The sequence below is a fragment of the Eupeodes corollae genome, chromosome 1, assembly GCF_945859685.1.
Source record: "Eupeodes corollae chromosome 1, idEupCoro1.1, whole genome shotgun sequence".
Classification (NCBI taxonomy): domain Eukaryota; kingdom Metazoa; phylum Arthropoda; class Insecta; order Diptera; family Syrphidae; genus Eupeodes; species Eupeodes corollae.
The window spans coordinates 27,698,817-27,717,465 of NC_079147.1; the positions used below are offsets into that span (position 1 = coordinate 27,698,817).

The window sequence follows — 18,649 nt, forward strand, 5'->3', positions numbered from 1 at the left end:
GTAAATTAAGTTGTTTATTTTAATAATAATGAAGTTGAGAATATTATAAGACATACAATCTCTATTCTTAATCTCACCTTTATATAAACTAAGTTTATAGTTTTCACCACCGAGATAGTCGGTTTGACTAAGGCACATTCGTGTCTTAAAAAATAATTGTAATTCACTTCGATTGTAACATTAGAAGAGATTAGACGAATAAGCATAATAAATAACCTTGAAGGTAAAAAATTGGTTATCTTTGTTTTTTATTCTTTATCGTATTGTGGTACTGCAAGAAATTTTGAACTTTTTCCAGCTTAAAACATATTTTGCTCTGGGATTCATATTAAGAAGAATCCCCCCAACATTTTTTGGTCCAATCGAGCCAGATAAATACTTTGGACAGCAAATAAATTTGGGATTAAAAACTCATAACCCCTTGAGTTATTTTGGAGATAATTACGAAGTGCGAATCAATCATCCAATTTAAATTCCAAAAAGGTAAACTCTTTTCATGTTGAACAAAAGAATTTCAGTTGTAAGGTATGCAATAGCAATCATCCCTTGCGTTTCATCTCGTCGTAAAGTAGTACAAGTTCAAAAGTACTGCTACAACTGCCTTGCACTCACTCATGCGGTGTATGAGTGTAAAAGTAAAGTTTCTTGCGATAAGTGCGGTAGAAGGCACCACAGTTTGCTTCACTTTTCCCAACAAAAACAATCATCTCAGGATACAATATCACCTCCTCTATCTCAAACTCTTCTTGCTACCACCCCCCACCCCCATACAGTCCACTTCGAAAATAGAACAACAAACAACGCTGGATTTAGAAAAGGATATAAATTCTAATTCGTCTACACTTAAAAGTTTCCTTGTTAACCAGCAAAAGAATATTTTACTAGCTACAGCTTTGGTTAAAATTAATGTTCATAATCAAACCATTCTTTTGAGAGCTTTAATCGACCCTGGTTCTGAAGCTACTTATATTTTACAATCCGTAGTGAACCGATTTAAGCTTTTTACACGGGCTACCAATGCATCTATTTGTGGCATTGGACAAGTTCAAAGCGAATTTTCAACGAGTATGTGTCCTCTCACGCTCGAATCTCGCATCAACCCTGATGTACATATACCGGTTTCAGCCGTTGTTTTGAAAAAGCTGACAGGAAATTTGCCATCGCAGTCTGTTGACGCATCAAACTTGGTTGAGCTCAAGGGATTACGATTGGCAGATCCTAACTTTGATAAACCCGCTTCGATAGACATTTTGATCGGAGCAGATATCTACCCTCTTATTCTACGTGAAGGTGTTAAGAAAGAAAAGGACTTTTCACCAATTGCTCAAAATACGGTTTTCGGATGGGTTCTTTCTGGACCATGTGAAGTTGGTTTAAAGAAACCAACTTTTCATACATTTTTTAGTGAGATTTGTTTAGAAAAACAAATTCAGAGATTTTGGGAACTCGAAGAAGTTCCAGAAATAAAACCCTTTTCTAACGAAGATAAATTTTGTGAAAAATTGTATACGGATACAACAACTCGCAATCTAGATGGCAGCTATACAGTGAAACTTCCATTTAAGCCTCACTTAAATATATCAGATTTAGGTCTTTCCAGAAGTAGCGCAGTTTTACAATTTCTGAGACAAGAGAAGCGTCTTCTTTGCGATATATCGCTCAGAGAAGAGTATAACAAAGTTCTGAACGAATACATTTCTTTGAAGCACATGACGCTTAGGTCAAAAGGTGAATTAAATCTTTCCACACAGCACTTTTATTTGCCGCACCATGCTGTGGTTAAACCGGACAGTGCTTCAACAAAGGTTAGAGTCGTTTTTAACGCAAGTGCTTCTACCAACAAAGGGCATAGCCTAAACGATTTTTTGTGTACCGGTCCTGCTCTTCAAAATGACCTACAAACTATTTTATTAAAATGGCGACAGTATCCCTATGTTTTTAATAGCGATATTGAGAAAATGTATCGCCAAATACATGTTCACCCCGATCATCATAGATTCCAAAGAATAATTTTTCGATCGTCAAATTCAGAATCAGATTTGGCTGATTTTGAAATAAATAGGGTTACTTTTGGAGTTAACTGTGCTCCATATTTGGCAATCCGAACATTACATCAACTTGCCTCTGATGAAGGAAACCAATATCCTTTAGCAAAGGATATGGTATTGTCAGATTTTTATGTGGACGACGTTTTTTCTGGAGGGTTCGATCTAGATACTGTTGTTCAAGCTCAAACTCAGTTAAATGCACTACTTTTGTCCGGAGGGTTTTGCTTGAAAAAATGGACTGCAAACCACCCTCGCTTGTTGGAAAACATTCCTAGGGGGGATGTTTTAGACCAACACTTTCTTATAATCGATGAGAATTCACATTCGAAAGTTCTAGGTATAGGGTGGAATGCAAGGGAAGATTGCTTCTATATTCGATGTAACCTATTTTCTTCAACAACTGTTTTGACTAAACGTGAGCTTTTTTCAAATATAGCTAAAATATATGACCCTATAGGTTGGCTTGCGCCAACAACAATTTTATTAAAGATTTTATTGCAAGATGTCTGGAAAGACAAAACTGAGTGGGATGCGCCCATAAAATCAACTCGGTTAGAGACATGGAAAGATTTTGTGAAATCCTTTCCTATAATAAAGGATATCAAAATTCCAAGATGGATCAATTATACTCCAGATATGTGTGTTGAAATACACGGCTTTTGCGATGCATCTCTAAGTGCATATGCTGCTGCTGTCTACTCTAGGATTTCAGATTCATCTGGAAATGTGTTTATCAACCTTCTTTGCTCAAAAACAAAAGTGGCTCCCCTAAAAGCCATTTCCATACCTCGGCTGGAGCTTTGTGGAGCTGTTTTGCTAACAAGGTTAGTAAACGCTGTACAAAGTAGTCTACGCCTGAAAAACTATCATGTTTACCTTTGGACGGATTCAATGATTGTCCTTTATTGGATTCGTGACTGCCCATCTCGATTGGAAACGTTTGTCCGAAACCGGGTCTCTAAAGTACAAACTGAGAGTCCGCCAGGTTGTATTTGGAAACATGTTCCTTCTGAACACAATCCAGCTGACATCGCTTCCCGGGGTGTAATGCCTCAGAATTTAATAAAAAACGACCAATGGTGGCATGGTCCAAGTTGGTTAAAGAATTCCCAGGAAACTTGGCCAATAACGAAGATTCAAAAGGATCCCAATTGGAATCTTGAAATCAAACAAATTAAAAGCTTTGTAGTAAATCAAAACACAAATGATGATATTTTGAGAAGATTTTCATGTTACTCTCGTGCTATAAAAGTCATATCATATTTGTTTAGATTTATTAACCTAGCTTCTCGCAAAAGAAAAAGGTTTTATCCTTTCAGATACTTTTCTATTAAGTTAACTCATCATGAATTAACTTTTGTGAAAACTCGACTCGTTGTACTAGCACAACGTTTCTATTTTAGTGAAGAGTTCAACGCTCTATATAACTCGAAACCGTTAAGCAAAAATAGTACAATTTTATCGCTTAACCCTACCTTAGACTCTGACCTAATCATGAGAGTCAACGGTCGTTTAACCAATGCAAATTTGAGTTACAATGAAAAATACCCAATAATATTGCCATACTCATGTCCGTTGTCGAAATTGCTAGTAGGATTCTTCCATAGAATTTCCCTACATGGAGGGAACCAACAAGTCATGTACCTCATGCGAAAGTCATTTTGGATTCCAAAAGTAAAAAACTTAATAAAATCATTTGCCAATAGTTGCATTGTTTGTGTTTTACACAAAAGGGAACTTCAAACCCAAATTATGGGAACACTTCCACCCGAAAGGGTTAACTATTCCTTTCCATTCACTCATGTTGGATTGGATTTCGCTGGCCCCTTTGAACTAAAGGTTCAAAAGGGTCGGTTCTATCAAGCAGTAAAAGGTTATGCTTGTCTTTTTATTTGTCTCTGTACAAAAGCTGTACATTTAGAAGCGGTAGGAAGTCTCTCAACGGAGTCGTTTTTAGCTGCTTTTGATAGATTTGTCGGTCGTAGAGGTGTTCCCCAACAACTTTTCTCTGATAACGGCACCAATTTTGTTGCTGCTAATAAAATATTAAAAAGGGAGTTGAAAAAAGCCGTATCAGAAGCTACATTGGAAGCTGAAAAACTCTATCTACCAAAGAATTTGAAGTGGAATTTCATTCCACCAGGTTCTCCTCATATGGGCGGTCTATGGGAAGCTGGTATAAAGTCGTTTAAAACACACTTTAAGAAGGTTGTTGGAAACTCCAGGCTAACGTTTGAAGAGTTTTCAACACTGCTTGTTAAAATTGAGTCATGTATGAACTCCCGCCCTATTTCTCCGATTAGTGAGAACCCTTCTGACCCTCTTCCCTTAACACCGGGACATTTTTTAAAAGGTGCACCCTTGCTCTCCTTACCCGAAAGCCAAGTTGGCGAAATTGCAAAACTAAGGAATTGGGAAAGAGTCCAGCAAATTTTATACTCTTTTTCAAAACGATGGAAGGAGGAATATTTGACCGATCTTCAACGAAGAACAAAGTGGAAATTTCCTAAGCGTAATATCAAAGTTGGAGACGTTGTAGTTGTGCGCAACGAAAATCTACCACCCACTCAATGGCGACTGGGAAAAATAGTGGCTGTTCACCCTGGAAAAGATGGAAAGGTTCGCGTTGCTACCGTTAAAACTCAACAAGGCGAAATTCTACGCCCTATAGTTAAATTATGTCTCTTGCCTGTCGATCAGGAAGTGTTCCAGGTGTATCTTGCTTCGCAAAACAAATAATAAATTTAAGCTAATTAACTTAATGCATTCATTATTTTTGATATTTTATTGATGGTTCTGCACAGCACCTTTTGAAATTTAATCAATAAATTTATCTATTTAATTTTTTTTAACTGACATTTGTATTCCCACTAACATGTCTGAGTGAGTAAGGGCACTCTTTAAACAACCCTCAACGTTGGATTTACTAATCTTATTTTTTTTTTTCCTGAGTAGCGAATCGAGGCGCTTCTTTAACAAAATACCTCCACCGATGGACTCGCTACGTAAAATCTATCAACTTTTCGGATGCATGGATTCTATACTTTTTGCATTTCTGCAAAGGGAGGCCGGAATGTTGACGTCAAGTAGCAGTTTATAATATTCAAACGATTATTTGAACTAAATTATTTAAAAAACAATATTGCATACCTTTAGGCGTCACTATTAAACGTAACGTAAATTAAGTTGTTTATTTTAATAATAATGAAGTTCAGAATATTATAAGACATACAATCTCTATTCTTAATCTCACCTTTATATAAACTAAGTTTATAGTTTTCACCACCGAGATAGTCGGTTTGACTAAGGCACATTCGTGTCTTAAAAAATAATTGTAATTCACTTCGATTGTAACATTAGAAGAGATTAGACGAATAAGCATAATAAATAACCTTGAAGGTAAAAAATTGGTTATCTTTGTTTTTTATTCTTTATCGTATTGTGGTACTGCAAGAAATTTTGAACTTTTTCCAGCTTAAAACATATTTTGCTCTGGGATTCATATTAAGAAGAATCCCCCCAACACTATCTATCTATCTAAAAAGAGGAATGCCTCTGGTGGAATAAAGCCACTCAAGTGTGCACTTTCAAAATACTCGTCAATCGGATAGTTCGCCCGAAAACTAAATTTTTAATCGAAGACATAGCTCTTGCAATGTGACCTCGAACGAGTTTTATCACGAAATTGTCAATTCTGTTGGTTCGAGCCCTGTTGCATAGGACCTAATTGGAATAGTAATGCACGTAAGAAGATTCGGCTGTTCGATATAAGCCGGTACAGCGTCGTAAACACTGCCGTTTGAACACCCAAAACTTCTTTATCTGGGAAGGGGCAACGTTGAATAACATGGTCAACCATAAACGATCATCGGCAGTATGAGGGCCATGTAGCAAATTACCTTCACTCTGGGGTCAAGCTGGCTGCTGTAAAACAGCGTTTTCGTCAGAGCGATGGCTCCTCCGATTTTGGTCAGGGCCCGATACCGAGGTACTTCACTACACTTTTGCTCGCTAATGGCCGTCCGCGAAGATCAACGATGACCATCTTGCGCCAATTCTTTCACGTATCCCTCGTGACCCTAGCCAACGGAGTCCGGAACAGAATTTTATCCGACTTCTGGACATTTATTTTCAGTTTCCAGTCGTCGCAATATCGCTGAATCTTGTCGAAATCACACTGCAAGAGAGTCCTAATAATCTCAACCTTTCGGGCCGTTCTGTACGCACTAAGATCGTCGGCGCATGCAATTGGCTTTGTAAGCCTACCTATCAGATCACTGGTGTAAATGCTGAAGAAATTCGCGAATTCACCGCTCCCTGTTGAAGACCATTTTTAATTGAAAATGTTGTGATAGAAGTTACATTGCCACTTTTGACAACAAACTTTCTACCGTTAAGCATATCATTAAGTATGTACAACAATGTCTTCCTTATGCCAAGCCTGCTCAGTTTTAGGTAAAGACCCTCTAACCATACGGTGTCAAAGGCCTTTTCCAAATCAACCAGAACAGCACCTGTTCATTGTTGTTTTGAATTTATTTCATTGGATATCAGAAACGAGTTTAGACGCAGCATGAATTGTGTCATGACCCGCCTTGAACCCGAATTGTTTGTCCGCAGCCCACTTAGTCAGAGCCATATTAATGATCTTTTCGAAAACTTTGCTAATGCTCGGAAAAAGACTTATCAACTGAAGTATTGTCGCGTTAGAGTTGTCCTTTCCCTTTTTTAGAACAGGATGAACCACGAGGTCTTCCAATGCACTTGATAATATGCACTATAGAAGAGTGTAGTATCAATGTCAATTGCCTCCATCAGTAACTGTTTTAGTACAACGTTGGATAGACACCTGCTGACTTTTTGTTTTTTATTGAATTGAAGATGAGTTAAAGCTCAACCTTCGTCACTAACAAGGGACTTGGTCCCTTTTGCTCGGCGATTGTGGCATTTGCCAAGGAATCGTCATTGAACCGTATGAAACAGCGGTTCTCAGATCGTCATATCATTTCGAAGGTAAAAGTGATTAAGTAGGGCTTCGTTTTCCAGGTCGTGGTTGGGGCGAATGCTAACATTCACCTTGTACACTTGATGGAAAGCAGCTCCAACTGCCTTCACCTTTTCCTTCGGATCTTCGATTATATAAAAGTCATCGTCAAAGATGGCTTCCTCTGGATCTATTTGCGCTGTCATAAGTACGTCTCTGTTCTCTTCAGTTCTTTGGAGTTTAAGACACGGAAGGTCATTATCGTTTTTTTTCCTGAATATCTTGTTGATTTTGGGGAACATACTAGGGTCACTGGAATTAACTGACCGGATCTTGCGGTCCCAGTACTTGTTAATTGACAGCCTGTAGCTCTCCTTAGTCAAAATATTGACATTTTTTATTGACGACTTCAGTGTCCTAACCTCCAAGTCATGTGGGTCTGTGAGTCGTTTGTACAAGTTTTTGAGTCTTGTCAGTAAGCCACTCCTGTAAGCGTCCATTTGGTCCAGTTCTTAGTTCTTTGGTATTGTTCGTTCCATCGTTCGTTTTATTGTTTCGTCCATCATTTGTAAATGTTGGTCAATTTCGGTATTTGTCAGGTTTCTGATGTTTGGTGGGGCTATGTCAATCGAACGAAGTTCTTTCGTTTTTGAAACGAGGCCAGCGCATCTTACTGTAGTTGTAAGATTGCGTTGCAACGTATTCCTCCAACTCCACGCGTTCGTTCGGAATCTGCATTACAGCAGCCTGCCCGCAGTTATCACTGTCGTACTCGACTGTCTGTAAGCAGTTTTGAAGGTGATTACCCACTTTGTCTGTAACTGTCAGTCTGGTCGTACAGCAAAAGATCCAGAAAAGAGCCGCTTCTTAGAAACGATGGCTTTTCAGTAGCCAGCAGGTCGATGCCATATTCAACGCTGTGAAGATTCATCAAATTAAAAAGATGGTTACCTCTGGGATTATTATGTTGATTTCCCCAATCTTCATGTTTTGCGTTCAAATCACCGGCGAAGACGAAATAGTTTTCTTCCAAGCTCAGTATTAGTTCCCTAACAAGAATCTCGAGATCTGAAGCAAAGTCAGTAACATCAAACCTGCGGAGCTTCAGCCGCATAAGCCGCAATCATATACATCCGCTTTACTTGAGAGAGAGAGATGCATGCACCGCAAACTTCTAGCGTCTTGAGCTTTCGGAATTCATTGTTGTATATGACTTTATAATTAATGCCTTTTCGTATAAAGAGAGCGACACCGCCCCCTTGAGTGGAGTCGGGCCGGTCTCTTCTCACGATATTGTAATTTTTATGAGTCAATCGCTATCCATAAACACATCGGGACTGTAGTCTTTCAACAACTGGAACATGTTGGCTCTTCGTTAAATCCTTATCAGTGAATTTACATTCACAGCTAGGACTTTTAGACGCATCTCCGGCAGTGCGCCCATTATGGTCTATATTGCATCAGGCCAGGCAACAAAGAGTAGAGATGATCTACCCTTTTGCCTTGATCTTTTATCTGACTTGTAGTCCTGTAAGTTGACCTTGAATGGTCAACAACAAGGCTACAATGTCAGGCTGCACTTCTGGCGCCTCAGACGCGGGGGCCTTTGGGACGACTTGTGGTGGAGCCTGTCTCGTGTTCCCATTCCCTGAAACCATTTGGGCGTAAGAGAATTTGGGATCCACGAATTGTTGTGTTGGAGCCTGTCGAACTGTTCGACTTTTTTCAACTTTTTGACTGGCCTGTTTTCGATTCATTTCTTGGACCTTAGGGCAACCCCTCTAGCTAGCCGGGTGCCCTTGGTTTCCACAAAGGACACACTTGAGCAGGGTCAAATCCTCAACCCGCTCATTCCCCAGCTTGCATTCGCCTTCGATGTGGATTTCTGAGCACCTGAAACAGCGCAACTGCATATTGCAGTTGGCTTTGGCATGGCCAAACCTCTGGCAATTGGTACATTGTAAAATGTCTGGCCCGAATAATCCTTTTCTTTTTCGTTTAAATTTTTGTATGAGAAATTTTCCCTTAGTGGCCGACTTACATACCGGTTTTATGTCGTCCAGGTCAACTCTATGTGTCTGCTGCTGTTCTTCTGCTTCTTTTGCTGTTGTTGCTGTTGTTGATGTTGTTGCTGCTGCTGCTGTTTCTGCTCCCACGGTTGTAGCTGTTGTTGTTGTTTGGCCTTAGCCAAAGTCGATGGGCCCTCGGACATTGGGCCTGTCACTACTGATAGCCTCTTTTTATTTTGCTCCGCTCCTGTGTTCTTGGGAGCGGGCTTGGGTTGTGGTTGTTTTTGTTTCTGTGGTTGTTCACAGAAAAAAAAAAAAATTTAATATTAAGAATCGTCGATAGTCAACCTGAAATTTGGCCAAATGGTCGCATTGACTACCAAAATTGTCTATAGAACAACTTCGGTAGTCAATACGACAATTTGGTTGTCATATTGACTACCCACAATTGTTTATCGAGAATTGTTGTATGGTCTACAGCAGTTGTAATAATGACAACCGCAGTTGTCGTATTGACTACCGCAGTTGTCATATTGACTACCGCAATTGTCATATTGACTACCGCAGTTGTCATATTGACTACCGCAATTGTCATATTGACTACCGCAGTTGTCATATTGACTACCGCAATTGTTATATTGACTACCGCAGTTATCATATTGACTACCGCAGTTGTCATATTGACTACCGCAGTTGTCGTATTGACTTCCGCATTAGTCAATACGACAACCTTAGTTTCAATTTCTTTCAACCAAAGTTGTCATATTGACTACCACAGTTGTCATATTGACTACCAAATTGTAAAAAAATTTCGGATCCCAAAATTGACAACCGAAAATTGTTCTATTGACTATCGCGGTAATCGGCTGAAAATTGACTACCAAATAGTCATATTGACTACCAAAATAGTCAATAGAATAACTTTTTTCGTTCTGTGTTGCTGCTGTTGTTTTGGGTTGCCTCTTGCTTTCGTCGCGCCTCTTGTTTCAGCTTTACCTGACTGAGGGGGGGCTCAATTTCCTCCTTGAGCTTATTTAGGCTTTGTTCGAACTGGCTGATGGCTGCCTGTTTGGCTTGCAGGGCCTGCACTAGTTCTGTTTCTTGAAGGTCAGCCTCTACCTCCAAAGCCTTTCTAGTCAGCGGGACTGAATCTGGCTCCAATAGGATTAAATCGCTATTCGGAGACACAGTAATTCCTCCCCTCATCCTTGGGTACTACTGAGCGATCTTTTACTCTTCAGAAAATGTAAATCTTCGATTGGTATCAAAAACGAATATATTCTATAAGGAACTTATTAAAAGTAATCTAACGCTAAGATCCATGTTTAACATTTCCGCATTCCTGGTTATAATAACTTGAACGATAACTATACATTTAAAATTTGATCTATTTTGAACCTTTTACCGTCAAAAATGTTCATTATTACAGTTATTAAAACCCTCATAAAACTCATTTATATAGAAGCTATAAGCTATGGTAATATCTTGCACATAAGCAACATGGTTATAAGTATTGTAAAATAATATGGTCCGTAAAATATATAAATAAAATAAGGAATATCGTTTTGCAATAACCCAACTAAAACTATGCATGCATACCAGTTTTCAAATAAATATTCTAAGAACATTTTAATGTCTCTATTAAGCCAACCTCTTTAATTAATGTGCGTCTTTTAATGCACAATATTTGCAAAACTTAATTATCACTTTACTACACGTTTGCTTGAGCATCAATGTTTTCAAAGTGAGAAAGGATCTTATAACTAGCGGTAGTAAATTTAACAGGTGTTAATACCTTGACTTTTATGAGAAACAGTGAGTCGTTTTATGTGGACAAGTTTAATAAGGAAAAAAACTTATGAAAGAAGTTTCATAAATAAAAATGTGTGTGCTTTATTTCAGCAAATCCACTCCAACTTTAAAGACCAAGTTAATTAAGGGATATGCTACAATAAATTAAATTAGTATTTACTTATCTTACCATCGAAGAATTAAAGAAAGATAAAAGAAAGAAAAGATATTAGAGGAGGTTAAGATCCAAAGTTGGCTTAGGCAAGGCTCAATGCTCTTACCAATAATGTTTATGTTGCTGATATAGTGACGTACTGCACGCAGCTTTGTCGAACTGATGTGGAGAAATTCAGATATCATGGTGCTAGAGATCAACAACGGCAAGAACCAAAAGCATCAGCTTTGGAAGTTTCTCATCAATCAAAGTCAATATTTCTGGACAAAAAGTAGAGATGGTAGAAGAATACGAATATCTTGGAAGGATTCATTCTATGTAAGGTTAAACTTAACGCGAAGCAAATAACGTTCTTTCTCTACTGCGCCATCCTTCGGGATTATCTTTGAAGAGCTTCCGAGCTGGACGCTTGACATGACCCAGCCATCCAAATCGTTGGGCTTTTATTTTTTTGGCAGATCAGTGTCACTTTACGGCCCGTACAGCCGTTGTATCCTACCCTTCACTCACCATCTATGCAGATGGGATCAAAAATTACACGAAAGAATTTTCTTTTGAAGCATCCTAAAAAGTTCAAATCTTGCGTTGGCAAGGTCAAGGCCATAATTAATTTTTCTTCTAAGTCCAAAGAAGCTTGATTTGCAGAGTAATACTCTAATGTCGTTGTCTAAATTAGTAGCAGTGGCTAAGTAGACAAGGTCCTCAAATACCTTAAAGTTGTAGCTGTCTATGGATTTCTTGATAGTAAGCCATACACTAAAGGGGATATTGCAATGACTAGAAAAGACAAGGTATGGTAAAGCTTTTCACATTCACGTAGTACAGCTAAAGAACGAATCTCTGTGTTTCACAGTACGACCGAAGTTGGACTTCAGGTTATATTGATAAACATTCCTAGAAGCGCAAGAAACCTTACGACGATGTTCAAGCGAAGTAAATAAACTTATGATGATGTTATCACCAATCAATGTATATGCTCTACGTTCAATACTATTCAAGTGGCTTAAGTGAGTTATAGGAGCACTAGCCCATAAATGGGAGTTATACTCAAGCTTGAAAAATTTCTTGAATAGCCTAAGGAACCCAAATACCTTGCGGACTTTTGGGTAATCGCGTATGTAATGGTTCCACAAGAGGTGGTAAGCGAGACATATGTATACCGAGAACATTGAGGTGTTCAGTCTTATTGATGCAAGTGCCATCTATGGATAATGGCTAAGGGGTATATCCTGCTTTTACGATACAAGACATAATGTTTACGAAGAATTTAATTCCACATCCGAACATTAATACAAATGAGCAAGAATGTTGGGGATAAAGCATAGCCCTGGTGAACTAACTGACTTAAGTTGGCGCTACAGCGCATTGTGCTCCTGGGCCTCAATTAATAACTTTCGCCACCTAACTCGATCTCTAGCTTCCTGCCTCCAGTTTCGAATACCAAGTTGACGTGCATCGGCCCAACTTGATCACTCTACTAGAGATGAGGTCTGCCTTAGCTTTTTTTTCCCTCACGCTTGGCGTTGAATACCTTACGGGCTGGAGCTTCGATGTTCATTCGCTCGTAGCCTAGCTATGTTAAGAGTTGAACACGCAGTTTTTTGACTAGTCGCAAGTCGCTGCACAGCTCGTATAACTCATGGTTATATCTTTTTCGCCAGATGTTACTTTGCCTACGCAGAAAATTTCTCGCGAAGATACCAAGAGATCCTTTATACTCTGGGAGAGGGTCTATGATTCTGCATTAAACAGCTAGACTGGGATGATTAAGGTTTTGTGCCGTGTCTCCTTAGTACTTCGCGATGCGGCTTAATTCCTCAACTGCTTGCTTAGGCCAAAGAAACACCGATTAGCAAGGGTTATTCTACGCTTGATCTCATTTGGTCATTTGCACAATTAACACCAGTGCCTAGATAAGCAAATTCGTTTACCACCTCAAAGTTATAACTGTTAATTGTCGCGTTTTGACAAAGTCTACGGTGCGAATCGACTCTAGTAAATACTTCGTTTTGTCCTCGTTAATATCAAGACCCATTTTCTTTGCCTCAGAGTCGATATTAAGGAAAACATCCGGCACTGCTCGTTTAGATCTTCACATAATCTCGATGTCATCTGCATATCCAAGATATTGTGTGGATTTTTAAAAGATGTTGAAACGTGTATTGGCGTTGGTGTTGCGCACCACTATTTCAAGAACAATATTGAAGCAGCCACATGACACCGCATCGCCTTGTCGAAGTTCTCTGATGGTTTCGGTTGAGTCTCTTACAATTTTGACGCAACGAGCATTTTCCAGCGTCATCCTGATAAGTCGTAACTGTAGGGATACCAAAACTCAACAAGGCACGGTATAGTTCGTTCCTGTCTACACTGTCATGAGCTGCTTTAAAATCGATGAAAAGATGGTGTGTTTCGATGTTATGTTCTTGGATCTTTTCCTGAATTTTCCAATAGAGTGAAAATTTGGTCAATGGTAGATTTTTTAGGCCTGAAGCCATACAAAGCAGTTACCTTTTTTATGGATTGGGAAGAAAGTGCCTAACTTACACTTGTCGGGCATGCTTTCTTCGGACCAAATTTTAGTAAATTGATCTGCTACAGCGTACTTAAAAAGCTCCGCCTGCAGACCATCAACACTGGCCTCTTTCTCCGACTTCAGATGATGGCTAGTTTGATCTCACTCTGATTGGGTTGGTGGAATTCTAGATCGTCAACCAAATGGATTTGATGTTGCTGCTCGCTTTCGGAATCGTTAACTTCATCACCATTAAGCAGCTGGTTTAAATGGTTTGTCAAGACACTACGGTATTTTGTTCCTTATCTTTTCTCGGCGGCTAGTAAATCCCGTTGTTTTCTTTTTAATTCTTTCATAAAAGCTCCACACCTGTTTCCTGTTAAAACATCCCTGGATCTCCTCGACTTCACGCTGCTCATGATCTTTTTTCTTTCATCTGAGCAAACGGTTCTAATCCCTTTTCTACGTAAAGCTGGCGTACGCGCAGTTTAGCACCAACTAGGTCGGAATCTATGTTGGCTGATCTGTACGTACAACCACTCAGTATGCTAGAGGAGTGTCTTCCGTTAATAGCAACATGATCGATTTGGTTGCATGTTCGATCATCGAGAGACCGCCAGGGGCCTTTATGGATATCTGGGCAAGGGAATCTTGTGCTACTGAAATCTCAAAGGAGACATTGATCATATGTTTTGGCGAGGAGCTCGTAGAATTCTTCTTTGGTGTTATCATCCTCCTCTTCCGTCGGGGCATGCGCGCTTAAAAAGCTCAGGTGGTGGAATTTGGCCATAATGCGGATTATCGTCACTCTTTCGCTTACTTTCCGAAAGCTTACAGTTCTTTGCCTTAGTTTTTCTCTGACAGCAAAACCACATCCTACGCGATTCCTCCCATCGAGTAGACACTTCCGATAGTAGAAATCAAAGCCTTCAATCTCCCTACTGCCTGGCCCATTCCATCGCATTTCCTTGAGGGATGTCACATCAAAACTTTGCTTTGCGTGGCCGGTAGAGTGTTTGCACATTCCATGCACATACACAGCCCTGGTGCAGACCAGTATTTATTTTTTGTTTTTCAGACTTGAATTTATCTTATACTACCTGCATTGAACGATCCAAAAGCTAATTACTAATCTAATGAAGGAGGGATTCATGAAAACCGAAAGCACGAATTTTCGATAAGAGAGCCTGATGCCAAACCCTTTCAAATACGTTTGAAATATCAGTTCTTTCTCCAAAATGATGTAAAGATTTGCTCAACTGTTCGGTGAGATGAACCATGAGTTAACCAGTGAACCTATTGCTTCGAAAGCCTTACTGACGGTCATTAAGAAGCTTTCGATCTTTAAGATATTTCTTGAGCTGAAAAATTATCGGCGTTCCTATGACCTAGGAAAGAAAGGAGTAAGTGCAAGCTTTCGGTAATTAGAGGGTGACAAAGATTTGCCTTTTTTGTTGATAGGATGGGCAAATGCGGTTTTTCATCCTCTCGGGGCCTGAGGAGTTAGACAGATGAAAAAACTTTCTTACTTGCTTAAGGTGGCTCTACAGTCCTGTGCAAACTAGGGCCTCGCCCAACAAACTTCTCTATCTAGTTTGGTCCCTAGCTAGATGTCTCCAGTTTCACGCTCCAAGTTGGGTGAGGTCACTTTCCACTTTTTCGCGGCACCTGATTCGTGGTCTTCCTCTACTGCGCTGTACTGTCGGTGTGGATTCGAATACTTTCCGGGCCGGAGCATTGGTTTCCATGAGTTCCACGTGACCCACCCATCTTAGTCGTTTGAATTTTACCCTTCTGGCTAAGTCTACGTCGCTGTATAGCCCTTACAGCTCGTCGTTCCATCTTCTCCTCCACTCCCTTTCGATTCATTCGGGACCGTAGATCAAGAACTTTTCTCTCGAACCGACCCAAAGTGCTTTCATCCGCTTTTGTCATAGTCCATGCTTCTGCACCGTATAGCAGGACGGGGATGATAGGGGTCTTATACAGCGACAATTTGGTCCCTCGAGAGAGGGATGAAAAAGCTAACGCAGTGGTTTTTCCAGCGTTGACGAAAACCTCTTCAGAAAATAGCGGGGATACCATCTGGACCAGGGGATTTATGTTTGTTTAGAATTCTTAGGACTCTTCCCACAGTACGAGTGTGAAAAAAGATTGGTCCCATAGAATCACTAACTAGTTCAAGTATAGACGGAATCATAACACTCACTGGCAGCGAACTGCCTAGCAAAGAGATTAGCTTTCTCTAAAAAGCTAACAACAATCGGAATTGTGGCTTTTTTTTTAGACTTCGTTGTTCAATGTGTTTTCTCGATGACAGGACATACGTGATGTTGCACTCACTCCTAAGACCATCTTCTCCGCTTTCGGCACAATGCTCAGTAATTTGCCCTTGACATTACGCTTTGATTTGGTCAATATCATCGGCGTTTAGAAGATTGTATGCTTCTAGTTTTGAACATTGAGTTTTGCACAATTCTTTCCTAAAGGATGTGGTGGTATCTTTTCCAAGCTTGATAGTTGATAATTATGAGAGAGAAAACACATGAAAAACTCCACAGACCAGACACTGTCACAAAAGAGCTGAATATGTGTTTAAAAAATATCTTTGAAACTCCTTGGGGACCAACCGTAGCTCCAACGCCGAGGTACATGCCAGCGACTGTATTGTAGGGCAAGTGATGCCGGAGAGAAGACAAGTGGGCTAACCTATAGAAGTATTTTTCGAAAGATTGGAGAAGATTTTGAGAAAGCTGAGGTATATGTGTATATTTCCAGAGATCGCACACCATGACGCGTAGAAGTTTTAGTAGCTAATTAAGTAAATAAAATCTTTTAAAACATAACATAAACGAAGTTCAAGCAAATACAAAAAATTCAATGTTGTCGTTGTGGATTAAAAGAATGGTCTTTCCTTAATTTTACAGCCCATGGACAAGCGTAAAAAATTAACATTTTAATGCTTTAAAGCAAACAAATTTCTTCAACTCCCATAGGTACACCATCTTCCATCTTGCAACATAAAAATGTTTATATGATTTTTCTTGCAGAGGCATATTAGATTTTTATAATACTGCAACATTCAACTCGAGTCTGTTTCCTGATGCATTTGCGTGTGCAATCAGTAAAACAAACAAATTTTCAAAATTTTCCAGCATTCCTTTTCCTAAGCAGCAGAGCAAGTCATTAGCAATAACACCTGCTAAGCTTGGCAAAACAATCCATACATTGCTGCATTGACACCTCACAATCAAATCTCTCATAATTTTTCAAGCAACACGGTCTAAGACTTTATTTTAGCTTTCATCTTGCGTCGCCTCCCGTCTTGGTGATGATGACGATGCAGGTACAGGTGCTACAACTATGCACCGTCATCGTCACTGCCACCAAGACGACCGCCACATGCTTTTTGCCATACACGCAAAGGCAATTAAAATTACTTAATGGACTTCGACAGAGGACCAGGGGGTACTTGGTCAAAGTTGCAACCCAACTTCAAACATGGAAAACATTGTCTCGTTGAGTCTTCACAGCCTCGCCTCCCTCATCAATTCGTATACAACGACTAAAAAGAAGAAAAACAACAACTTTAGGAAACGAAGGGTCCTCCATATCCACTGGAATCACATCCCGTCCGTCTTTGGGATTCTCAGAAATTTTAACGAGCACCAACAATTCGAACTTCTGTTCCCAGCGTGTCGGCATAATATCCGACATCTTTGCATTTCGCTGGTGTTCCTAGAATTCCCCCATTGCTGCTTCTGGAACGGATGCAAACAAAAAAGTCAAGAAGCAAGTTCGAACTGCTCTAGCTTCTGTGCCACACCACATAAATCAACAATCTCTCTAGTATATAGCCAACTTCTATGTGTAAGCGATCCTTCAGCTGAGATTGGGAGGGCTTGGCTTCCTCTGCTATAAACATAGATATGTACCTTTTTACCCCTTACCTTTTAAAGCGGATATTATCTTTCCAATTTCAATTTGCAACATGGTAAAAGGTGCTACAGCAGGTGTAAGGTGCGCCGAGTATGTCGGTACCTTAATTAACACTTGTCATATAGAATTAGGAGTGCGGATTACACCAACAGGCTGCAATTATCCTTCGACCAGGAAAGATGGCATGGAAATTATTTTATAGTACTATGAAGAAGTTGCGTTGCGTGAGCACATTCTCTATATGCATAGCTTCATGCAGCATCAAACAGCTTCAGCGCCAGCGCAGGGTAGCGCATCAAAAGCCAGAAGACTTAAGACTATAAGAGAGCCTTCGTGTGGTGTAATCAAATATTATTATGGTCGATTTGTGAACTTTTTTCTCAGGTTGATTAGATGAAGTGCGGAATGTTGTGAGCGGTGTTTGTACATGGAACTTTGCAACCTATAAGTGCATTGGAGAGGAAGTTGAAATAGAAGCTATAGCAATTAGAGAGAGATTCTGATGAGCATTTGGTATGCATGGAAGCAGAATCGGTGAGGCGGCAGCGGAAAATTGTGGTTTAACGATACTTTAATGGATTTCAATTGGTTTGACTGCCTTTTAAACAATGTCCAGTGTTTGGATCATGATCACATTCGCATGGGATGTGTTACACCCAATTCAATTAATTTAATTTAATTTTTACTTAATGTGGTTACGACTTAAACTACCTCGGATTTAATGTTGCACTCTGAAGTCATTAATTAGCGATTGTTGTTTTCGTCATTCTTATAACTCTGGTTCCGGTTTAAAAAATATTTGTTTCAGCAATAAATCTTGTGAAGAAGAACAAATTTTTTGGCAAAGAATGTAAATCTATTAATCCACTTTTAGCAGGTTCAACCTCCAACCGGATTTTATGATTTAAACAAATTCTAATGTGTTTGCTAGAGCTGAAATTATGCAAGAACCTTTTTTTATTAAGCGCGCTCTTCAAAAGGTTATGAATACCCTTATAATGTAAATGAGGCCAATATTAGGAAGGAGATACCGATGCATATTAGTTTTGAATGTCTGCATATTGTAATTAGTGAGAAAAATCAAGCCTGGAAGGCGTTCTGCATTCGTGAAGTGCGGCTAAAGAAAGAATCCCTGTACCTAAAAGTAGAGAACCCTGATGAGGATTCCTAGAAGTTCACTGTTCGGTG

The 18,649-nt window shown here is 39.6% G+C and overlaps 1 protein-coding gene across 1 annotated transcript in view; it reads left to right on the plus strand.

Annotated features, from left to right (window-relative positions):
- The first annotated feature begins 1,067 nt into the window (after positions 1 to 1,067).
- LOC129953669 (uncharacterized) overlaps positions 1,068 to 18,649 on the plus strand; it is a 32,131-nt gene continuing 14,549 nt past the window's right edge. Inside the window, exons 1-2 of the mRNA XM_056067002.1 lie at positions 1,068 to 1,367; positions 1,434 to 4,760. Coding sequence (XP_055922977.1) covers positions 1,068 to 1,367; positions 1,434 to 4,760 — 3,627 coding nt within the window. The remainder of the gene's footprint in view (positions 1,368 to 1,433; positions 4,761 to 18,649) is intronic.